The sequence below is a fragment of the Hemiscyllium ocellatum genome, chromosome 13 (assembly GCF_020745735.1).
Source record: "Hemiscyllium ocellatum isolate sHemOce1 chromosome 13, sHemOce1.pat.X.cur, whole genome shotgun sequence".
Taxonomy (NCBI): domain Eukaryota; kingdom Metazoa; phylum Chordata; class Chondrichthyes; order Orectolobiformes; family Hemiscylliidae; genus Hemiscyllium; species Hemiscyllium ocellatum.
In genome coordinates, this window is record NC_083413.1 from 45280955 (window position 1) to 45307217 (window position 26263).

General features: G+C 40.1%; 1 protein-coding gene across 1 annotated transcript in view; it reads right to left on the reverse strand.

Moving 5' to 3' along the window:
* Positions 1-26263, reverse strand: part of usp13 (ubiquitin specific peptidase 13) — a 106059-nt gene that overhangs the window by 75974 nt on the left and 3822 nt on the right. Inside the window, exons 2-3 of the mRNA XM_060834133.1 lie at positions 19489-19614; positions 1473-1530 (exon numbers count right to left, since the gene is read on the reverse strand). Coding sequence (XP_060690116.1) covers positions 1473-1530; positions 19489-19614 — 184 coding nt within the window. The remainder of the gene's footprint in view (positions 1-1472; positions 1531-19488; positions 19615-26263) is intronic.

Here is a 26263-nt window from a genome sequence, read left to right on the forward strand (position 1 = left end):
TGCTCAGCAGTGGAATCAAAGATGGATACAATTATGTGCATTTGCATTTTTTAAACTTCAATTATGAAGAACAAAGTTGATAAATACATTAGTTTTCTGTTAGAATATGCATATCTGTACAATTTTGACTTCTTTCCTGAAGCAAGGAGATTTTGTCTTCCTTTAAGAAACTGTCAAAAGTTTGTGTTTTGCACTATCTTATGTTGCGATATCAGCCAATGATGGCTTGGGGTTTGTGTGGAGTGATGCCTCCAATTCTCCTCTCTACTCTTTGGAAAGAAGTGAGTTGAACAGCCCTTTGTAGAGCACAGTAACAAAAATAAAATCAAAAAGATCAACAGAATCCTCCTCTTAATACTTTTTTAATTAACCTGTTCAGACACATTATGCCAGATGTCTGGAGCAGATAGAACTGAAACTCAGGGTCTAGTCCAGAAATATGGACACTGCCAATGCATTACAAGTCCTCAAATAATTACAAATGCAAACATGTTACTCGGTTTACATTGAGAAATGGTTGGAAACAATTGCGTCACTTAGGACTTCTGGTCAGAGGTAGGGACATGACCACTGTGTCACAAGAGCTCATACATAAGCCTTTGTTTGCTGAAGCTAAGGACAATTAGCAATGTTAGAGGATAAACCACTGTTGGGTTTTAACAAGAAGAGAGACTTCATGTTGTTTATCACATGACAGTAACAGATACTACAAGCTGTATTGGCTAGTTGAGCATGGTTACAAAGGTGACATGCCTGTCTCCATTGGACCTTGTGCTAGGCTCCTCCTCTTTCGCACAACGATTGGGTGACATCATTAGATTTTGTGGCGCTTTTTGTAGCTTCAACAGCAACTCTTCTCAAAGCATTATCATTTACACCAGATACTATTTATTTTAGCACATCTGTGAATATTGCTGAAACACGCGCCATCTCTGAAGTGAATATTTTTAGTAGTAAAAAGAAAAATCAGTTTCTTTGACTCGACTAAACATTTGTGGCTGTGAATGTAATGGAGATCTACCATTTCCTTACTGAGATAAAAGGACAGAGGGGAGAAAATGTGCTGAATACCTGACTTCATCCTTGTAGATGACTGAATGATCAACTTGAGCAAAGGCCTGGAATCAGTATCCATAGTATAAGTGATTATAATAAGTCACCATAGTCTTGCTAGACCACAGGGTTGCTCACTCATTACAGAAACACAACTGGTGGTGGTTTACCATGCTTCAGGTGAGGAGAGAGGTCGAGAAGGAGAGTCCTTCCTGGTAACCTCAGCCAGTGCAGGAATTGAACCCACGCTGTTGGCGTAACTCTACATCACAAGCCAGCCATCCAGCCAACTTAGCTAACCGATCCCATTATTAAAAGAAAGAACAAACATAGAGCTGAAATTCAAATGTACATCACAAACCTGATTTTGTGAAATTACCGTTCAAAACAATCATCTGAAAATCAATGAAGTAACTTACCAAAAATGATCTGAGATTTCTTCTTAGGTACACCTCCACCAGAAGCTCCAGTGGCTTTCTGTAATTTTAAAATCAAGAAAAAAAAGACTTGTTTGATTTGAATCAATTATGATAATGATGTTTGCTATCCTTTTTCTTTTCAACTATAGCTGGACATTAGCTGCCTTAACTGCAAAGTTTAAGTATTTATTAAAAGGTTCTAATATTTGCTGGACATCTTTCTAAACTGTAAAAATACAAACATATGTGGTTTACAGCGGTCGTGTCAGGTATATTTAAATTATACAACCCTGTGGAACTTCGCAAGCCCATTTATTCTGGGGATAGCATATTACAAACAAATTCTTTATACTAAGTAAGAAACTTCAGAGTAATAAAAACAAAATTCTGTGGATGCTGGAAATTAGAAAATATTGAAGAAACTCAATGCGGCGTGGTTGGGCAGCATCTATGGAGAGAAAGAGAGAAGAGAGAAAAGAGAGAGAAAATGAATTGTGGAGGTGTTTAATGCTGAAAACAGAGTGGAAGGAGGAACTAATAGAACAGATGGTAATAGTGCCCAGAATCAAAAGCAAATGAAATGCTAATGGTGGTATAGTTCTAAATAATACATGTGAGAAAAAAAGAAAATGGATTCACTTCCACTCTGCTGAGAGACAAGTTAAAGTAACTTAAAATAATCAAAGGCAGGTAACATGTTTTGAAGTTGTTGCCCTGAATCCTGAAGTATGTTGAGTCTAAGATGACATGCTGTTCTTTCAACTTGTGTTGAGCATCATTGGAACATTGCAGCTAGCCCAGGAAGGATTTGTTAGCATGGGATCAAGATGGCTTATTGAAATAGAGCAACTGGAAGGTAAGGTTCATTCTTATGGACAGAGCAAAGTGTTCTCCACCAAAGCAGTCTGCATTTGGGTGTTGCCAATGTAAAGACTCTATTCCCTGCTCATAATACAGATTGAAAGAAATACAAGTAAAACACTGATTTACCTAGACGGGTCTTGGACAGTGAGGAATGGGATGGTAAGTGCTACACCTTCTGTAATTGTATTGAAAGGTGTCACAATTGGGGAGGGTGATGAGGAAGTATCAGGAGTGATAGAGAAGTGAACTAAGAAGTTGTGGAAGAAACAGTCCCTGTAGAATACTGACAGTGGAGGCAAGGGAAGATGTGTTGGTTGATAGTAACCTGTTGGTGATGATGGAAAAGGCAAGGATGATAAACTTCACAAGTTTATATTTATATTTACATACATACTCATACACTGACGTGCATCATTCTTGCACATGAAACAGCAACAACACAGAAGTAGCATGGGAATCATGGACAAGAGAATCAGGCTGATAAACTGCCAAGAAGAAACTTATAAGAATAAGAAAATAAGATAAAATGACCAACAGTTGATTCTCAAGCATTAGAAATGATTTTGCCAATATTTTTGTAAATGAGTTTATTTCTGTGTTAATTGAATTCATTGGTTTTATAAAAGTAAAGTATGGCTTTGTACTTGTTACCTTATTGGACCAATACTTCAGCAGTCTGAACAAATAAGTCAGCAGAAACCAAGTACAAATCCTATTATAGCAGTTTCAGAAGTTTAATTTAGTTTTAGATATATGGAAATAGAAACCTGACTTAATAAAAGTGACCATGAAATTGCTGCATTACTGTAAATATCCAAATGATTCATTAATTTTCTTTCCAGAGGAAGGTGTAGCACTTACCACCCCATTCCTCACTGTCCAAGACCCGTCTAGGTAAATCAGTGTTTTACTTGTATTTCTTTCAATCTGTATTATAAGCAGGGAATAGAGTCTTTACATTGGCATTACCCATTCTGTCCGAGATGACTACATCCAATATTAATGTGGTTGACTCTTGACTGTCCTCTGAAATGGTTTAACAAGCTACTCAACTATGGAGAAAGTGAGGACTACAGATGCTGGAGATCAGAATCGAGAGAGTCAGGCAAAGGCCCTTCATTAGGACTGAAGCTTCTCAGCTGAGGGGGTAGAGAGATAAATGGGAGGGGGTGGGGCTGGGGGGAATGTAGCTGAGAGTGCGATAAGTAGACAGAGGTGGGGGTAATGGCGATAGGACAGACAGGAGGGTGAAGCAGATAGGTGGGAAGGAAGATGGACAGGGACAATAGTTCATGAGGGTGGTGCCAAATTGGAAGGCTGGAACTGGGATAAGGCAGGGGGAGGGGAAAATGGGGAAATTAGTGAAATCCACATTGATGCCGTTTGGTTAGCAGGTACCAAGGTGGAAGATGAGGTGTTCTTCCTCCAGGTGTTGGGTGGTGAGGGAGTGGCAATAGAGAAGGCCCAGGACCCGCATGTTATTGGTATAGTGGGAGGGGGAGTTGAAGTGTTCAGCCACAGGGCAATGGGGGTTGGTTGGTGCAGGTGTCCCAAAGATGTTCTTTGAAGCACTCTACAAGTAGGTGTCCTTCCAAATGTAGAGGAGACACATCTGGAGCAACAGATACAGTAAATGACAAGAATGGAAATACAGGGTAAAACTCTGATGGATGTGGAAGGCTCCTTTAAGGCCTTGGATGGAGGTGAGGGGGAGGTATGGGCACAGGCTTTGTAATTCCTACAGTGGCAGGGGAAGGTGCCACAAGGGGAGGGTGGTTTGGTGGAGGGGCGTGGACCTGACAAGAGAGTTGCGGAGGGAATGGTCTTTACAGAAAATGGATAGGGGAGGGGAGGGAAATATATCTCTGGTGAGGTCTGTTTGTAGGTGGCAGAAATGACGGAGGATGATGCGATGCATATGGAGGTTGGTGGGGTGGAAGGTGAGGACGAGCAGGATTCTGTCCTTGTTGCAGTTGGAGGGGTGGGGTGCGAGGGCAAAGGTGCAGGAAGTGGATGAGATGCGCTGTAGGGCATCATCAACCACGTGGGAGGGGAAATTGCGGTCTTTGAAGAAGGAGGCCATCTGGTGTGTCCTGCGGTGGAATTGGTTCTCCTGGGAGCAGATGAAGCGAAGGCTGAGGAATTGGGAATAAGGGATAGCATTTTTACAGGAGGCAGGTTGGGAGGAGGAATAGTCCAGGTAGCTGTGGGAGTCAGTGGGTTTGTAGAAGATGTCGGTATTGAGTCGTTCGCCGTTGATGGAAATGGAGAGGTCCAGGAAGGGGAGGGAGGTGTCTGAGATGGTCCAGGTGAACCTAAGGTCAGGGTGGAACGTGTTGATGAAGTTGACAAACTGTTCAACCTCCTAGTGGGAGCATGAGGTGGTGCCGATACAGTCATCAAATGTAGTGGTGGAAAGGATGGGGATGGTACTGGTGTAACTGCATAGAAAAAAAGCAATCAGCACAAGTGGCAGCAGTGGGCACACCGGTACCATTCCCCACCTTTTCCTCCGCTACATTGATGACTGTATCAGCACCACCTCGTGCTGTTATCTCCCCACCCCGTGCAGTTATCTCCCCACCCCCTCAGCTCACAAACCTCATTCCTGATGCCCAATACATCGATTCTCCTGCTCCACAAATGCTGCCTGACCTGCTGTACTTTTCCAACACCACACCCTCAAAGCTATTCAATTGTATCAACCCACTTTGGATCAAGAGGAAGACCACTCATCACTTACACAGGGCAACTCAAGATGATTTTATTAGAAAGTACTCATGATTTAAATTGGTCCTGCATCAGAAGGTAATACAGAGTCTTAGAGATAAATAATGTTTGTATCACTAATAAAAATTCATACACAATTTACCTGCAGAGTCACAGATTTTTTCAATAAACATGAGGCTGTTCAGCCCATCTTAGGCTGTCCCTTGGAGCCAAGGATGACTTTTCTGCTCCAGGCCTCTGGGTCCTGAGGTAACTCAATAATTTTATACTAGTTTCACACACCTTGTCACATTTGGGGCAGATTAATGTTTGCAGAGACAGTGGATAAGATGTTCAGATTTTCATATGCTCCCTCTGTTGTTGTAACTGGCGTACACCTGGGCTTGTTGGGAATGGTCATCACCCTTTGATGTTGTCTCTTCCCAGGTTTGGGATGTCTTAGGCAGGAGAATCCCACAAGTCAGTTGGAATACTACATTTTTCAGGGACACTTTGAAGATATGCTTGAAGCAATTCCTCTTGTGTCCTGGTAACCGCTGGCAGTGATGAAGTAGTGTGCAGCATGCTGGCTCTGGAAGTCTCCTGTCAGACATGCAGTTGATGTGGCATGTCCAACATAGCATAATCAGTGCTTCAACACTCGGAGCACCTACTCTGTCAGATGTGCAGAGGCATCGCTGGTGATGTTTCTGTTGGGATTTGAAGTGTACACCATGTCCACATCTCTAGTGCATACAGAGGGCAGGTAGCACTGTGCTGCCCTACAGACCATGAGCTTGGTGCCAGGTTCAGGGTTTTTGCCATCTAACATTCTGTTCTTCAGATGGCCAAAGGTTGCGCTGGCACACTGGAGACAACGCTTAATTCCATCATCGACGTCTGCTCCCACTGAGAGAAGTTTTAAAGGCACATTGATCCACCTTATCCAGTTGCTCACTGTAGGCCATGATTGTTGGGGGACAGTGTTGTGCAACGGAAACAGGCTCATGGAGGACTGTTGTTTTTTGAATGTGCAACCCCAGGCCCATTTTCTATTTCCTTTCATGAATGATTGGAACTCCAACAATGGTTTGGAGCTCAGCCTCCAAATATACACAAATGCAAGCACTGCCTCCATGCTGCAGCTTAGGATGGTCTTGGTTCTGTAATGGATATGGGATGGAGGGTTGCAGTGAGGGAGATGGGGAAGAGCGATGGTGCAATGACTGAGCCTTCCTTGAACCCCAGTTTGCACATATACTGGGCCTGTGGTAGATCCATTGGTGAGGATCGTGACTTGCATGTGCAGTAGGCAGAAAATGGTGAAAAATTTTTGTGGACAGCTAAATTTGAGGAGAGCACTTTGATTCTGTCATCTGGGGAAGATTATAAAGGCCTTTGTAACGTTGCTGGATGTCCAGAATATAGGTTGCTGCTATTCCCTGTACTATTTCTGGACTTCTCTTGCCATGAAGACCATGTCCACTGTACCTCTTGATGGACAAAATCCCCATTATGACTCTAGCATCAGCTCTTTAGCCACTGGGGAGGAGGCAATTAAGAAGAAATTTTGCAATGACCTCCCTAAAAGATGGTCACATCATGGGTGCTTAAGGGTGCTTCCCTGACATATTGCAATAGGGATTCTATCTGCACCAGTGTCCTTATTGGATGTCAAATGTCAGATGGCCTTTTCAACCTCATCAGTTCACTTCTTATATGGGGAGTTCCTCCTCCCAACCCTTTTCAAATTATTTTATTAATCATCATCCTTTCCTTTTAAATGTTATTACTAATTCTGCTTCTACCACGGCTTCTTGTTGATCATACCATATCCTAAAAACACCAACTGATTATCAAACATCTGTCTATACAATTCATCTACATTCATCCCAAATTACTAACAGAATTATACATGTATGAATGTTGGAAACCTCTTATCTGATCCATTCAAATTATGCATTTTAATCATATTTAATGTCAATTTTCTTCCAGCACAATTTTCCATGACTACCTTTATAATGGATTCTCCCACATCAATTTGTCATGTAGCAATTGTTTGGTTTAGTACAACATGGTTGAATTTTGCCTCAAAGATCCCACACAACACCATTAAGAACACGTTTGTTAATTTATTTTGTTGTTGAATTCTGAAATTGTAAAAACTGGTTATTATTTCACCTGTTAACAATATAGTTGATTAGAAGTTCTGATGTGTAATGGCAGGGGAGATTGAACAGTAAATGCAAGGCATAAAAATTAAAAAGATGAGTTTTAGCTCAGAAAGCAAATTCACTGCAAGTGAGCTCTAATTCAATGCTTCCAATGGGAAACCACACTCATAAGATAATGATAAAGTTTTATTCCATTCAAATTCTCTGACTAGCATTCCCTGAAACCATCATTGCCTTGTGTGAGCCCAAAATTATGCCTTTTATCTACAGTATAATGTAATAAGCAACAGGACAAAGAAAGTTGTTCTATTTTCTGATCTATAACAACACTGTTGAATCATCATTTCCCATCTTCAGTTTATCCACAAAGTCCTCAATATTTTTGTACCAACCACCATAACCTAATCCCCACAAGGCCTCTTATTTCTCAATTTGCAAAAGCATATTTTCCATTTCATGTTATAACTTAAAACACTAAAGAAAAAGGTTACCTCACCATAAGGAGTTTAGTTTAAAAAGTCCACACTAGTAGTGTTTGGTTAAAACCCTGAAGGAGTTATTTGTCACTGAGAAACTCTAAGGTCAATTGGATGAAGAATCCAGAAGAGGCCATCAGATTCTAATGATGTGGAATTGAAACTATAGTTAAATCAAATTCTATAGATGTGAAAAAGAAGGAAATTCTCTCTCTGATGTGTGTACTGCAATGGAGTATTGTTGGCATTAATGGGATTGCCTTTTACCATGTGTTTCAAAGTCTTCAATTTTGTATGAGAATAAACCAAACAGTTTGCAGTCTATCTTCATTTCTTTTGAATAAGAAACTTCTGTTTTATTGTTAAAACCAAATCTTCAGTATTATATGTTTATGCTTAGTGAAAGGCCACCTGATCAAAACCAAAAAAGAATTTATGATCTATCAAGCTATATTTCAGTTCTGGGCTCTGACTTTTCCACTAATAACATTGCCTGGAATCATAACACTGTAGTTAAGTTGATAATTCATCAGAAGCAGATGGTATGCATTGAACAAGGCTGAGGACAATAAAGGAAGTAAATTAGAGATGTAACCACAAGTTTCTAATCCTCTTTAGGTATGTGATGGTTCAAGAGGACAGCGAAAATTACATCCTTATTCAAAAAGAAGAGTGTGTAAACATAAACCCAGCAACTGGAGGTCAGTCAGTTGAACCTTAGTGACAAGAAAGCTTGAGGTGACAATAATCTGAGACAAAATTAACAGTCAGTTTGACAAATGTGAATTACAAGGAAAAACATGGTACGGATTTAGTAAGGGGAAAATTGCATTTCACTGTCTTGAGTCTTTTGATGAGAAACAAAGATGGTTGATGGGTGTATTGTGGTTGATCTGCTGTACATGGATTTCCAAATGTTATTTGATAAGGTGCAACATATTAGAATTGTCAGTAATGTTTACAAGTTTCTTTTACAGATTAATGTTAAAGAAGTTGGTAGCATGGATGAAAATGTGGCAAACTTACAGGGAATAGAAATGGTGAATGTATCAATTTTAGACCTGAGAAATACATACAATGGGATTCCCTGGCGTCAATAAAGGACGACCGCTTTTCTTAATATAGTCATGACCTAAAAATGGATACGTAGGGCACAATTTCAAAATGTTCAGCTAACAAAAACTTGGTGGTACTTTGAATGGTGAGGAGGAAAGTGATAGACTTCAGGATGACATAAGTCTTCAGGAGGCAGTGAAACAAACAAATTGACAGAAAAAAAGCATTGTATTGGGGAAAGCACAAGAAAGTAGGATTAGCTAAATTCTTATTCAAAAAGCTAACACGGATAATGATGAGCAACTCCTTTCCTTCCACTGCTTCTCATAAATCTTCTGGAAAGTCATCATTGAATCTGCCTCCATCACTTTTTCAAAGAGCATATTTCAGATAGAGTCACAGAGCTGTACAACACAGAAACAAACCCTTCGGTCCAACTTATCTGCATTGAACAGATATCCCAATCTGACCTAGTCCCATTTACCAGCATTTGGTCCATAATCCTCTAAACCCTTCCTATTCATACACCCATCTAGATGCCTTTTATATGTTGTAATTGTACTCACCCCCACCTGTGGCAATGCATTCCATACATGCACCACCCTCTGCGTGAAAACATTGCCTCTTAGTTCCCTTTTAAATCTTTCCCCTCTCACCTTAAAACTATGCCTTTTAGTTTTGGACTCCCCCACCCTAGGAACAAGACCTTGACTATACACTTCATCCATGCCCCTCATGATTTTATAAACTTCTATAACTTCACTTCCCTACCACCAAAACTCCAGGAAAAGAGGTCCCAGCCTCTTCAGCTTCTCCCTCAAACCCTTCAGTCCCAGCAGCATCATTGTAAATTTTTTCTGTACCCTCTCAAGTTTAACAACATCCTTCCTATCAAATAGCTACTAGACTTGTACTCAGTATTCCAAAAGAGGCCTAACCAATGTCCTGTAGAATTACAACAATGACATCAACTCCTATATTTAATGCAATGCCCAATGAGGGTAAGCGTGCCAAACATTTTCTTCACTACCCTGTTTAACTGTGACTTTACTTTCAATGAACTATGGATCTACACCCCTAGTTCTCTTTGTTTGACAACACTCCCCAAGGCCCTATCATTAAGTGTATAAGACCTGCCCTGGTTTGCCTTACTAAAATGCAACACTTCACATTTATCTAAATTAAACTCGATTTGCCACTCCACAGCCATCTGATCAAGGTCCTGTTGCACTCTGAGATAATCTTCTTTGGGGTCCACTACACCGTCTATTTTCGTGTCATCTGCAAACTTACTAACTATACCTCCTATATTCGCATCCAAATCATTTATATAAATGATGAAAAGCAGTGGATCCAGCATTGATCCTTGTGGCACACCATTGGTCCCTGGCCTATAGTCCAAAAAATATTCTTTCACCACCACTCTCTGTTTCCTATCTTCAAGCCAATTTTGAATTCAATTGCTTAGCTCCCCCTGGGTCCCATGTGATCTACTCTTACTAGCCAGCCTATCATGCAGAACCTTCTCAAACAATTTACTGAAGTCCATATAGACAACGTCCACCGCTCTGCCTTCATCAATCTTCTTTGTCACTTCAAAAAACTCAATCAAGTTTGTGAGACACGATTTCCCACACACAAAGCCTATCCCTAATCAGTCATTGTCTTTCCGAGTACGTGTCCTGTCCCTCAGAATCCCCTCTAACTATTTACCCGCGACTAACATAAGAACTCATTGGCCTTTAATTCCCTGGCTTTTCCTTACAGCCTTTCTTAAATAATGGCACCACATTTGCCAACCTCAATTTTTCTGCACCTCAACTGTGGCTATCTATGATACAAATATCTCAGAAAGGGACCCAGCAATCATTTCCCTAGCTTCCCACAAAGTTCTGGGAAACACCTGATCAGATCATAACCACTTTTACCTCTGCCTGTTACTATCGGCTCTATTACCAACCATCTTAAATCTATGCACTCTATTTTTCAACCTTGCCAGTAATGGGAATAGTTTTACTCTATCTACACTGCCCAGACTATCATAACTGTAAATGCCTCTATCAACTGCTCTCAACCTCAGCTTCTACAATCTATTCATCCAACTGAAGTTCTTTATCCCAGGAAACACTCCCATAAGTCTTTGTTGCACTATATTCCAATGCTGGTATGATGGTATGGTGTCCAGAAAGGGATATAACACACCACCGAGGCCAAATCAATGTTTGATAGAAGATTTATCTAACATCCTTATGTTTGTATTCGACAACTACCTGAATCTAAACTAGTAAATGATGTGTGTGTGTGTGTGTGTGTGTGTGTTTGGGGGGGGGAGTAGGAGAGGGTAAAACTCCAAGAAGTATAATGGCCAGTGGGAAACAAAGCAGCAGGTTAACATCTGTGGGGGTGGATTCAACTGCTTTGGAAAATATGAAAAGATAAAAAGAAAGGAGAACTCAGGAGAGACTATTAAAGTCTCCAGTGCACAAAACAGACAGAGCATTTGGAAAGGGGTTAGGAATCAAACTTCAAGCACACTGGATAAAGGGATGACAATGAGAAGAGGGACGGTCAGCACATGTGGATTTTTAGATGAGGATTAGATTACTTACAGTGTGGAAACAGGCCCTTCAGCTCAACAAGTCCACATCGACCCTCCGAAGAGCAACCTACCCAGACCCATTCCCCTATATTTACCCTTCACCTAATACTACGGGCAATTTAGCATGGCCAATTCACCTGACCTGTACATCACTGAAGGTGTTGTATCTGAATGCATGTAGAAGACAAAATAAGGTAACTGAGCTTGTGTTGCAGTTCGAAATAGGCATGTATGATGTGGTGGGCATCTTGGAGACGTGGCTTCAAGGGGACAAAGAATGGGAAATAAATATCCAAGGATATACATCCTATCAAAAAGACTGGCAGGTGGGCAGAGAGGCCTTGTTAGTAAAAAAAATTAAATTAAACCAATAGCAAGAAACGACATAGGGTCAGATTATGTATAATCTGTGTGGGTAGAGTTGAGGAATTGCAAAAGTGAAAAAACCATAATGGCAATTAGATGCAGGCCTCCAAACAGTAGAAAGGATGTAGGGCCCAAGATACACCAGGAGAAAGAAAAGGTGGGTAAGAAAGGCAAGATTACAGTGATCATGGCAGCCTTCAATGTGCAGGTGGATTGGGAAAATCAGGTGGATCACAAGAAACAGAATTTGTGGAGTGTCTACGAGATGGCTTTTTGGAGCAGCTTGTGGTGGAGCCCACTCAGGAACAGGCAATTCCGGATTTAGTGATGTGCAATAAGGCAGACTTGATAAGAAAGCTTAAGATGAAGGAACCCTTAGGTTATACATAATCTGATCCTATGACATTTCTTGCTGTTGATTTAACTTCATCTTTTACTAAAAAGGCCTCTCTGTCCAACTGTCAGTCTTTTCGATAGGATGTATATCATTGGACATTTATTTCCCATTCTTTATCCCCTTGCAGCCATGTCTCCAAGATATCCACCACATCATACATGCCTATTTTGAACCACACAAACAAGCTTATTTACCTTATTTCTATCATAACATGATAGAATTTACTCTGCAATTTGAGAGCGAGAAGCTGGAATCAGATGTAACCGTTTACAGTTGAATAAAGGCAACTACAGAGCATGAGGGAGGAGCTGACCAGAAGAATTGATTGGGAGAGGAGCCTAGCAGGAAAGAACATGAACAGCAATGGCAGGAGTTTCTGGGAGACATAGCAAAAATTCATCCTGAGGAAAAAGAAGCATACTAATAGAAGAATGAGGCAACCATGGCTGATCAGGGAAGTCAGGGATAGCATAAAAGCAAAAGAGAAAGCATATCATTCGATCAAGGGCAGTGGGAAGGCATGGGATTGGGAAGCCAACAAAGACCAACTGACAACAATAAAACAAGAAATAAGGAGGGAGAAGATTAAATATGAGGGTAAGCTAGCCAGTAATAGAAAAGGAGATTGCAAGAGTTTCTTTAGACATATAAAGGGCAAAAGAGAAGCAGAAGTGGCAGTGAGCCACTGGAAAATGACACTGGAGAAGTCCTAATGGAGAACAAAGAAATGGCAGAAAAGTTTGCGGTGATTCACTTTAGAAGGAGCAACAGGAATACAGAGTACTGGGCTAATGGTAAGATGCTCGGTCACGTGGATGAGCAGAGAGATTCCAGTGACCATGTGCACTGATCCCTGAAAGTTGCTACCCAGCTTGATAGGATTGTTAAGGCGGCATATGGTATGTTAGCTATTATTGGTAGAGGGATTGGGGTTCAGAGCCATGAGACATGCTGCTGTACAAAACTCTGCTGCGGCCACACTTGGAGTATTGCTAACATTTGTGGTTGCCGCATTATGGAAAGGATGTGGAAGCATTGGAAAGGGTGCAGAAGAGATTTACCAGGATGATGCCTGGTATGGAGGGAAGGTCTTATGAGGAAAGGCTGAGGGACTGAGGGTGTTTACGTTAAAGGGACGAAGATTAAGCGTTGAATTAATACAGGCATACAAGATGATCAGAGGATTAGATAGGGTGAACAGTGAGAGCCATTTTCCTCAGATAATGATGGTTAGCACAAGAGGACAAAGCTTTAAATTGAGAGGTGATAGATATAGGATAAGTGTCAGAGGTGGATTCTTTACTCAGAGAGTAGTGAGGGTGTGGAATGTCCTACCTGCAACAGTAGTGGACTCACCAACATTAAGGGCATTTAAATGGTCATTGGATAAACATATGGTGATAATGGAATGGTGTAGGTTAGATGGGCTTTAGGTTGGTTTCACAGGTCACAACAACGTGGAGGGTTAAAGGGCCTGTACTGCATTGTAATGTTCTACATTCTATATTGTGAGTAAATTTGGGCCCCATACCTCAGAAAAGACGTACTGACCCTGGAGTGGGTCCAGAGGAGATTCTGGAGAATGATCCCAGGAATGAAAGGCTTAACATATCAAGAATGTTTGTGGACTCTGGGTCTACCCCTAATAGAGCTTAGAAGGATGGTGGGGGGAGGTGGGGGGGAGGGGGGTGGGTGGATCTAAGTCAAACTTACAGAATACTGAACGGCCTGGACAGAGTGGACATTGGAAAGATCTTTCCATTGGCAGGAGAGACGAGGATCCAAAGAACCTTTAGAATGGAGATGAGGAGAAATTACTTCAGCCAGAGAGTGGTGAATCTATGGAATTCATTGCCACCGAAGAAGAAGAAGGCCAAGTCATTGAGTATTCTTACGACAGAAAAAGATAGGTTCTTGAGTGTCAAGGGGATGGGTTTTGGGAGAAAGTGGGAGAATGGGGTTATTCACTTACCAGCCATGATTGAATGGCAGAGCAGACTTGATGGGCTAAATGGCCTAATTTCTGACTCCATTGTCTTCTGGTATTATGATCTTATAAAATCCCAGGATCCAATACAACTTTTTAACTACTTTCTCAACGTCGGCTGTTCAAACTACTGTGACATCAAGGAATGGCAGTTTGTTGTTGATTTCCTCCTCTTTAGTGAATTTTATGCCAGTAAGGGTATTATTGATGGTCTTGAAGGTTTCCTTCAGAGGCAGTAATGCAGAGACTCGAACAAACAGCTCTGCCAACCAGCGAACCCAAACTTCGGGTCCGCTACGTGGATGACACCTTTGTCATCACTAAACAAAACAAATTAAAGAAAACCGTCAAGACCATTAATAATACTCTTACTGGCATAAAATTCACTAAAGAGGGGGAAAACAACAACAAACTGCCATTCCTAGATGTCACAGTATTTCGAACAGCCAATGGGGATCTTCAAACCAGCGTCTACAGGAAAACAACACATACAAACCAAATATTGAACTACAGAAGCAATCATCCCAACATCCACAAACGAAGCTGCATCAGAATATTATTTCAAAGAGCCAACACACACTGCAGCACAGAGGAACCACACAGAGTAGATGAAAATCACCTATACAGGGGTACCTTGATTATCCAAATACCAATTATCCGAAAATCAGATTATCCAAAGGAGATTTCGAGGCCCCGATACATCGAAGACGTGTTTCCAACTGTGATCACGTCTTTTGTTTACAGTGATTAAACAGGCACCGTCTCCAAATGACTGTCTGCCCGCCCTCTCTCTCTCTCTCCCTCCACACTTTCCCTGGAGTTCTACACAGGGCTGTACCCTAAACACCCCCTTCCCCACATAATCTCTCCACCATTGTCCAGTACAGGGCAAAGGTGGAACCTGTCAAAAAATTGCAGTAAAAAGTTATGATTTGAAGATGCCGATGTTGGACTGGGGTGTATACAGTTAAAAATCACACAACACCAGGTTATAGTCCAACAGGTTTAATTGGAAGCACACTAGCTTTCAGAGCAAAGCTCCTTCATCAGGTGATTGTGGAGGGCTCGAATTTTTGCTATAAATTCTGTGTTACGATTGAGCCCTCTACAATCACCTGATGAAGGAGCTTCGCTCTGAAAGCTAGTGTGCTTCCAATTAAACCTGTTGGACTATAACCTGGTGTTGTGTGATTTTTAACAGTAAAACGTTGTATGTGTGTCCGTGGCTGCGTGTGTGCGTGCTGTTTGGAGACTTACCTACATTCAGAACCTCAACCTGAGCTACAAATCCTTTCAAACTTGCTACCCCAGGTCTTTCAGTTCCTACATCCCCTTTAGATGGCATCTCTAGTTTTATTGCCATGTGCTTCCTACCAAAATGTATCATTTCATATGAAAATGCCTTAAATTTCATCTGCCATATGGTCCACCCTTTTCACCAGTTTGTCTAGGTCTCTTGAAGTCTACTGTCTTCACAATGCACAATACTTCCAGACAGTCATGGAGATCTACAGCACGGAAACAGTCCCTATGGCCCATCCTGCCTATGCCACCCAATTTTCACAAATTAAACTAGTCTTGTTTGCCTGCACTTGGTCCATAGTCCTCCATACCTATCCCATCCATGCATCTGTCTCAATGTTTCTTAAATGACAAAATTGTACTCGCTTCTACCACTTCCTTTGGCAGCCTGTTCCAGACACTCACCACCCTCTGTGTGAAAAAAAATCACCCTGGACCCTTTTGTATCTCTACTCTCTCCACTTAAAGCTATGCCCTCTAGTTTTAGACTCCCTTGCCATGGGAAAAAGCTGTCAGCTATCTACCTTATCTATGTCTCTCATGATTTTATGGACCTCAATAAGGTTATCCCCCAGTCTCCTGTGTTTCAGGGAAAATGTTCCAGCTTCTATATTTAGAGTTATAAGCAAATTTTGATTCAGAAAATATTACAAAACAGGTCATCCCAGAAAGAAAATTCACAATAAATTAGCATCTTAATAAGCAGAAAACCAAATAATATTGTTAATATTATCATTAATTTGACTGTAGAAGAGGTACTAGACAGGAAGGCAGCAAAATTCTGCTCTACTACATTCTAACATCTTGACACCCTAAACCGGTGGCACAGTGGTTAGCACTGCTGCCTCACAGCGCCTGAGACCCGGGTTCAGTTCCTGACTCAGGCGACTGACTGTGTGGAGTTTGCACGTTCTCCCCGTGTCAGCGTGGGTTTCCTCCGGGTGCTCCGGTTTCCTCCCACAGTCCAAAGATGTGCGGGTCAGGTGAATTGGCCATGCTAAATTGCCTGTAGTGTTAGGTAAGACGTAAAATGTAGGGGTATGGGTGGGTTTCGCTTCGGCGGGTCGGTGTGGACTTGTTGGGCCGAAGGGCCTGTTTCCACACTGTAAGTCTAATCATAAACCACAGACAAATAAAAAAAGCCAATCATCTCTGAGCCAAGTATGAATAATCCAGCATCTAAAAAACCTGGCATGAGTCCAGGGGGAAAAGAAAATCTGATCGATGAAGCAAAATTGCTTTGATCATATAATAACTGTCTCCATGACTAACTTAACAGTTAATTCAAGAGACTTGCCAGAGAAGTCCAGTTAATTTGGGGACAAGCACAGTCAATAATGGAGGATTTTGTTTATGTTGTAAAAATATTGATGGTAGATATGAGAAATACCCAAACAAGCCCCTCCTGCAGAGGCAGGAGATCAGACTGCTTGTCCCTGATGTCATTCAACTCTCATTACATTTCTTCCAGTTGTTCAAAGTGCTCCTAGATTATGATCTTTACCTCATATCCTTCCACCAACATCTGTCAGTCTTCACATTTACCTCTTAACAATAACAGAGGTGGTACACTTGCTGCCCTGGCCCCATGTTACATGAATGTCCTTTCCAAACTGAAAGTAACAAAATTATTATATAAAAGTAGATAGGGATATGAGAAATTATTAAATTTGTTTAATGGGAAAGGCTCTTTAGCTTTAATATATCTCTGCTGCTCATGCAGTCTGTGTTTGGCAGAATGGGGAAAGGCTGCAAGTTGGAAGACTTTGGGTAACCACGGGTATGATAGAGAAAAGAGGCCATGTCAAAATGGACCCAATCAGATCACGTATCGTAGCACAATAAACAACTTTAAATCAAGCTCCCGCAACACTCAACACGATTTCTGATCCTAATAACTTAGTAATACGAAAGCAAAATCTCTGAGCCAAGTGTTAACAATCCAGCACCTAAAAAACCTGGCAGGAGTCCAGGAGGAAAAAGTCTGATCAATGAAACAAAATTGCTTTGATAGCACACTAACTGCCTCTATTGCTGACTTAAGAGTTCATCCAATAGGCTTGGTTGGCATGGATGAGTTGGACCAAGGGATGTTTCTGAGCTGTACAACTCTGACTCAAAGCAAAGCTAATGGGGTTAAAACATGAACTCCCTTTATCTAGCATTAAATGTAATTTTCAAAATAAGCACAGTTTTATTACACATCAAGAACTAAGTGTCAGAGATACAAAATATTCATTTAAATGAAGTCATTGATCAAAGGCTAATGAAAAATCATTCAAAATAAATATATATAAAAATAAATAAACAAAAAGTAGAATTTAGTACCAAGGAAATGGAATAGAAAAAGTACCAGTTTCAAACAAAAATATGTACTCAGTGGCGAACTCTTCTGAAGTTAGCAATAGAAAATAATTGTAGCTTTTTAAAAAAATACAATGTTGCATGCTTCTGTTTAAACAGCAAGCCTTGAGCTCTTGCTGCGATAGTGAGCAGAAAGTTGCCTGAACAAAGTTATCGTCAGTTAACCAAAGGTGTTCAGCACTTTATCAGCTGTCAACTATATCCAATGACTCAATCGATAAATCATGTAAAATTCAAGATTATCACTTGGAATTTTTTCTTTAAAAAAAAACCTTTGAGATTTTCTCTCCTAAATCTCCAGGAAGTCTTCCCTCTCTAATGTCTTTGAACCGGTGCTTCATGGCAAATGTATGCCTGCAATTACTCCAACTCAAAATTCCAAGCTTTTTTACATTGGAGGATACCTGCCATCTTAAATGATCCAGCTGCAAACATCTCTACCATACAATTTATTTTATCTTAGATCACAGATTTCACATATTTTTCAAGTCATCAGCTAGAAGATTGTCCTCCCAGTGTTTTCACTGAGGCAATTATCAAAGATGATGAAAATAAATAATCCAAACACAAATTGTTAATGATGGAACCCCACCAATGACCAACCCCATCCACCTGACCCACAGAGCTGCAACATTAATAATTGTCCTTTCAACATACACATAATGAATTCATTATTTCGTCAAAGATCACTACCCAGTTTTACATCGCAGGTTATTTTTCAATTTTAATCACTAACTATTCCAAAGTCAGGATGCACAAAACCCATCATGTGTCAACTTCAGACCTCCCTTCCAAGAATACAGTATATGGTTGGATTCCTCACCTTCTAGTTTCTGGATGATTAATTAATGTATCCAAACACCATTCAGCTGCTCTGTCTTTCAATAAGACCATGGTTGATCTATTTGTTTTCGAATTTCACCTTCCCATCTATCCCCTGTAAGGTGCAATTCTTGTTAGATAAGGGAGTCAATCTTCCTCTGCCTTAGAAATATCAGCTGCTGAGGAAATGAGTTCCAAAGTCACATAACACTCTGACGAAGATAAATGTTTCCTCATCTCTGCCCATAAAGGTGACCCCTAATTTTATTATAATGCTCCCCATTTCTAGGCTGACCCCAAGAGGAAATATCCTTTTCACGTTGTACTGGTCAATGCCATTCAGGATCTTTTGGGCTTTAAACGAAGTCTCAAAAGACAATTGTTTTAAAACATACATAAGTGAATATTTTCTCCCTTTAAGTGGTGCCTATATTGAATTTGTAAAGTTATAAATTAAGTTATAGAAAATTTAATTTGCTTGGTAATTGAAAAAAATTAATATGATTGTTTACAAAAGGAAAACAAAACTTTGTTCCTTACATAGTTGAATCATTCAGCTTAACGAAATGTTAAAATGGATCTTTTAATACAACAAAACATGATGTGACATAAAAGTAAACAATTCAATCTACTTTAAGGGATGAGATTGTTGTTTTGTAAAGTTTGAATTACCAAAGGCTATCAAACAACATACTCACAACTTACAATGCAAGCACAATCACATTGATCATCACTACTCCTGTATATCATAAAGTTTTCAATATTATTTTCACATAAGCAATATTTTTATCCATCCAAGTCATTTAACAATAATTATGAAAATATAGCTGTGAACAGTGACTTTTAAATTTCATTAGTGCCAAAATAAACTTTCTGGGCTGTTACTGATATCACTTTTACCTCCTTAATGGTACGTTTCAGATGCATGTAGACACATTGCCCTGTTTTGCGATAATGTCTTTCTACATGTTCCCTTCCAAACCCGAGAAAAGTACTCATACACACATAAAGGCCACCTTCAGATTCCTGCAAGTTAAACAAAAGAGGAAATTGATTTAATCTTAGAGAAAACCAGAATAAATGAAAAATATAAAATTTCCAGCAGTAAAGGCAAATAACTTCAGTATTATATGTGCACTAACCTTCAAATTAAGATTCAACTGAAAAACCACTTTGCACAACTGACATAAAAATTGCATTAAACCATGTTTTTTTCAGTTTCCCTCTGGGTTAAAAAACATATGATCCTCCATAAGTATCATTACTACCTTTCTGATTACAGTATATGAGCCAATCTCATTTAGTGAAATATAGCAAAGTTGAGTTAACAATAGTGCACGTTTCTAAAACCCGACCAGAGAGATCCTGGCTTCAACATACCAGTCCCAGTCAGTTTAATCCACTCCACGTGATATCACAAAACTACTCAAGACATTGGATACAGCAAAAGCTGTGGGCCTTGACAATATCCCAAAAATTGTAATGAATACTTGTTTCCAAGAACTAGGCAAGCTGTTCCAGTACAACTGATACTGGCATCTAACTGACATTATGGACAATGGCCTAAGTATGTTATGTTCACAAAAAGCAAGACAATTCTCATGCAGCTAATTACTATCTCATTAATCTGCTCTCAATCATCAGTTAAGTGATGGGGAAGATGTCATTGACAGTCCTATCAAGTAGCACTTGAACAATCATAAGCTGATCACACAGTGCAGTTTGGATTCCACCAGGGCCACTCAGCTCCTAACCTCTCTGGAGCTTTGGTTGAAACATGGACAAAAGAGCTGAACACTCAAAAAGCTGAGGTGAGAATAACTACCTTTGATGCCAAGTTCATCCCATCAAAATTGAAGCAAATGCAATTTAGAAGGAAAACTCTCCATTAGCTGGAGACATACCTAGCACAATAGAAAGCATTTGTGGTTGTGGAAAGCCAAACACTTCTGTCTCAGGTCATCATTGCATGAGTTCCTAGGCTAGCATCCTGGACTCAACCAACTTCAGTGGCTTCATCAATAACCTTTCCCACTTCTGACTTTATGGTGGAGGGATGTTCACTGATAACTGCAAAAGCCTCAGAACCATTTGGAACGCCTCACATGCTGAAGCAATCTATTTCCATACGCAGCAAGAATTGGACAACATTCAAATCTGGGCTGAATTGGCTGTCAGGCAGAAGATACAGAAGCTTGAACACATGCACCAGCAGGTTCAACAGCAGCTTCTTCCCTGCTGTTATTAGACTGAGGAATTGTCTCTAACTTCAAATAATGTTGATCCTGTCTAGCGTACATCCTGTGTGGTGTAACCTGTATGCCTTATTCTGTTTAAGATTTTTTTTCACCTTATGATCTGCCTATACTGCTAGAAAACAAAGCTTTTCACTGTATTTTGGATGCATGTAAAAATAAATCAAATCAATGGATCGATAAGTGCAAGTGACATTCACTCCACACAAGTGTCAGGCAATGACTATCTGCAATGAGGGAATCTTATCAACTCCCTCTGATATTTACTGCATTATAAGCACTACCACCCATGAGAAAATCTTGGGAGTTACTAGTGAATTGAAACTGACCAAATCACATAATTATTGTGGCTACAAAAGCAAGACAGAACTAAGAATTTGGTGACAACAAATGCATCTCCTGTCTTCCCCAGAGTGAGTCGGCTACATACAAGGCATGTCAGGTATGTGACAGAATATTTTTCACTTGCCTGAAAAAATGCAACTCCAACAACACACCAGAAGCTTGATACCAAACAGGACAAAGCAGCCCTCTTGACCAGTACCCCATCCAACAACTTAAACATTCACTCCTTCCATCACCAATGTGGGTAAAGCCACCTTAATCCTATAAGGCCATAGGGCTGATTCTTCATTACAGATAACTGATGACAACGATAGTTAGTCTCACCTCGCCTTTTTGAGTATTCAGCTCCTTTGTCCATGTTTGAACCAAGACTATAGGGAGCACTGAGTACAAACTGGTTTTCTACTAGCGTCCTAGAAACACAGAAAATATTAGCAGCAGTAGCCCTTCATCTTACATCCAGCACCAGAAGAGAAGACCATTCCTCCACTTAAATATTGGGAACACCAAAGCCATTATCTTTTATTCCCCCTTTAATGTCCACCCCCAGTCCATTTTCCCTCTGAGCTGCACTACCCCTGTAAGGATCAGTGCTCATCAATCTGCATGCTGACACCATTCTCAGCACTGACTTCCAGTTTCAGAAGGTGCAGCCACACACTATCCTCAGAGATCTGCACAGAAACGAATTAGAGGGAACTTAGCCTGTAGCTACTAATTATGTATCTTTCACTGGCAAATGATACAACAAACACCTTTGTGAGGGATTCCAGCTTTGAGGGCACAGTTTCTGAACAAAGGGTTGTCCATAAAAATAAGGAGTAATGTCTTCTTATTGACCATTGTGAAATGTGCTAATTCTCAATCCCAAAGAGTTTTGGAGGCTAAGTTGAAAAATTCAAGACTTCAAAAAAATACAGATTGTTTAACTACAGGAAACTCAAGAGTTATGGGGGAAATAAGTAGGAGAGTAGAGAAAATTACATGACCAGACCAGCCAAGAGCTTATTGAATGGCAGAGCAGGTATAAAGAGCCATCTGCTCCAGCCTCCATTTCCTACAGGTTCACAGTTAATCTGTTCACAACCTCGATGACTACATTACTGTTCTATCACAAAGACTATTATTTCCACCTCCAAAATATCAGCTTACAATCGCCCTGCCTCAACTCATTTACTTCTGAAAGACTCATCCATGTCTTCTCTTCACTGTTCTAATATCAAACTAATTGGCCCAACCACAAAGATAGCCCTTAAAATGATCTCCTGAGCATGTGCAAATTGATCACAATGTTCTGTGTGTAATAATGTCACCATTGGCGCATGAGCAGAATAGAAAACATAGGCCGACAACTACATTTGCTTATGTGCATCTGTCTAATGAACTAGAGAAAGGCTCTGGCCTGAAACGTTGAATTTCCTGTTCCTTGGATGCTGCCTAACCTGCTGTGCTTTAACACATTTTCAGCTCTGATCTCCAGCATCTGCAGACCTCACTTTTTACTAGAGTGGAGTTGAGGCCAGGGACTGCATGCAGCCAATTGTGTAATGTCATCCTTCATCTGTGGATTGATGTGCAACAGGAGAAACACACCACCTTTAAATTTAAGCTGGGGTAGTGTGTTGAATTTTGGTCTCCCTATCTGAAGATGGATATCTGTCTGTGGAGAAAGTCTTTCAGCCTGATTCCTGGGGTGGCAAGCATGCAAACATACAGGATCAGTTAAGACTCTATACGCTTGGGTGAAGAAGAATGATAGTGTAAGGGCTATTGAATCTCATAGAAACCTATAAAATTCTAACCAGGCAATACAGCATAAATGCAGGAAGGATGGCTCCGATGACCGAGGGAGTCAAAAACCAGGAGTCACAGTCTAAGGATACAGGGTAGTCATTTAGGACCAAAATGAGAAATTTCTTCATCCAGAGAGTGGTGAGCCTGTGGAATTCACTGCCTCAGAAAGTAGATGAGGCCAAAATATTGGATGTTTTCAAGAAGGAGTTAAACGAGTTAAAGGGATCAAAGAATATAGGGCAAAAGTGGGAACTAAGTGGGTACTGAGATGGATGCTCGGTGATGATCCTATTGAATGGCAGAACAGTCTCAAAAGGGTAAATGCCTTATTCTTGCTCCCATTTTCTATATTTCTATGACCCTGGTGGAAAACCAGTTTGTATTGCCTCTTCAAACTACTTCAGCAAGTTTAATGAAAAAGAAAAGCCAAGCGAGTACATTTTTTTCAGTTATTTTCTCACTATCAGGGACAAATGGCAGTTCAGAAGGAATGGAAGCCTCGGCCAGACAAGATCCCTCGGAAACGCGACATTTTGTTACTGTGTAATCAGTGCGATGATGTCAGCAGTGCCATCTTTGTGACAGGCACTCCATCACCATGCAGGGTCATTGCTTTGCAACGCTCTAATCCTTGTGGCATTCATAATAAATGTGGCATTCCAACATACTCCTGTCCAGCCCAAAATGTTCTACCCCATGATAACTTGCTTTTATACAAAGCTCTTCTTCTTGTGTTCTCTTACCCATCAACACCACGCTTGATAATAGTTCCTCAAGAAATCTCTCTGTTTTGCAATGCTCATCCTTGTTTTCATTTTTCACTCAGGCATCTGTTCTCCCTATTTGTGTAATCTCCTGCATCCAACTGTGGTGTATTTGTGTAAGTATATTGAAATGTCACTTTAAGAGTCTGAACACATAAAATCATGATGGCATCATTGACCATTTTGGAGGGAAACAACTTGTTCTAATTTGCTTCCTTTTAAAGTGAACACCTTTTTATTAAGTGAATACTTAATAAATGTATCACACAGTTCATAGTAATCCAGAAGTGGTTATTGATGGAAAGGAACTTGGGCTTTAAAAAAAGCACTGGAAATAGCAGTCTCATTGGATCTAGCAGTCAAGGTATTTCAACAGCTAAGATCAAATGCAATAGCTCTCAAAATAGTGACTAAGTGACAAGGACCAATGCAGACTAAAAACTGCCATTTGTGTGAAAAAAAAGGTCTCAATAGCAAACTGTTAGTATAAAGTAGCTGTATGCAGAAACTGCAGAAAAAATGATGCACATCTAACAGCCATGTTTGATAAGAAACATGAACAACAGATACAGCAAAAGTACAGAAACTGAAAAGTGGGGAGAAATTCTACATGATATGAAAAGGCATGAACAAAGCTCTGAATCTCAATCCAAAGAGAAGTTGTTATTAAATATCCTGACAATTGCTGGCATTACCAACTGATACTGGGTCCCTCTCTTACTGAAAGGCAAACCAATAAGAATGGAGGTGAAAATCAAGAATGAGAATCAAGCAAGATATTGTGCAAAGCTAGATCAGTGCCTTATGTAATCAGACCAAATGTCGAGGCAGAATCTGAGAGACTATTCAAGGCAGGAGTCCTTGAACCCGTAAATGTGAGCGATTGAGTCACACCTATCATACTAATGAAGGAGGATGGATTAGAAGATTTCTACGGTGATTTTGCAGTCACCATCAATCCATTGCTATAAACTGAGCATGATAGAATTTCTTTTTCTTGATTTGCATGGAACATTACCAAACACCTAATCCATATAGTGAACAAGAGAAGTCATTGATCAACAAAGTTTATAAACTGAGGGAGAAATATGATAAGGATGTTGCTGATTGTCATGCCAAAGCAAGGTGGGTACTACAAAGCCTTTGCCAAGTAGGGTGCATATTGTGACAATGACAAGAATGAAGATGATCATAATTAAATTGTACATTTGTCTCAGTTTAATTACTTGTTATGTAACTGCAAGCATTTAAACCTGTTATGAGCATTACAACCTTTTAATTATGTCAGTTGTTATGTGGTCTAAAGCAAAAAGTAACTTGAGCTTTAAATTTTAGAGGTCTTTTTGAAATATTCACACTACAATAAGCATTTTAAGCCTGCCACATTTGTAGGCAACATCTCTTGGTGTTGGTCCTGTGTACTAGAATGGTCATGCAATTTTGCTGTATCTGTTGTTCATGTTTCTTATCAAACATGGCTGTTAGATGTGCATCATGTTTTCTGCAATTTCTGCATAAAGCTTCTTTATACTAACAGTTTGCTACTGACACCTGTTTTTTTTTTACACAGATGGCAGTTTTTAGTCTGCGTTGGTCCTGGTCACTTAGCTACTATTTTGTGAGCTATCGTGCTTGATCTTAGCTGTTGTGATAGCTTGGCTGCCAGATCCAGTAACCTCGTCCAGAATAAGTAAGGTATGGTTTATAGAAGTGGAGCAGCAAGATTGCAGCCACCCCGAGATAGTGATCAGTGAATCTAGACATGTTGAATTAAAAAAAGAGGCAAATATCATTTGATGCTGACCCCCTGTACCTATATGCATCATGCTACTGCAGTCCAAGAAATATTGGTAAGTAGAAGTCAAATCCAAACAGTTGTGAAATGATAAATTAATCTTTCCATTTGTGAACGCTTGTATATCTTGTGGTAAATATTGTAATTATTTTCATTGAAGGAAGATTAAAGCGGAAGGGATATTGTAAGGGTGTACAGTGAACACCTCATTATTAAAAGCCCTTGTTAAAAAACTGTGGCTCCTAGTCCTTCTTGAAATATAACAAGCAAATTCCTGTCCTCTTCCAGTCTGGTGTTTTGAGTATCCTTCATTTTTTTTTTGTTCTGTCATTGGTGGCTGGTCTTTAATTGCTGAAGCCCTAGGTTCTAGAATTCCTCATTACCTCTCATTTTGTTCTTTAAAATGCTCTTTGAAAACCTACCTCCATGATCTAGCTTTTTGGTGTACCCTTCTAATATCCCCTTATTTGACTTGGTGTCAAAGTTGGCTTCTTAACATTGCTGTGAAGTGCCTTCGGGTGTTTTATCATATTAAAGGTGCTACATAAATACAAATTATTGTTGTTCTCAAAACATAACCAATGTTCTGGTCTCTACTTATTGTTGTTATGTTTTACAATCTTCAGTAAATTCATTTCTATTTTCAGCATAATAATAACACTGGAATATTCTTCCTTATAAAATATCATTTAAATGAGCAACGTCAGAGAGATATGTTTAGT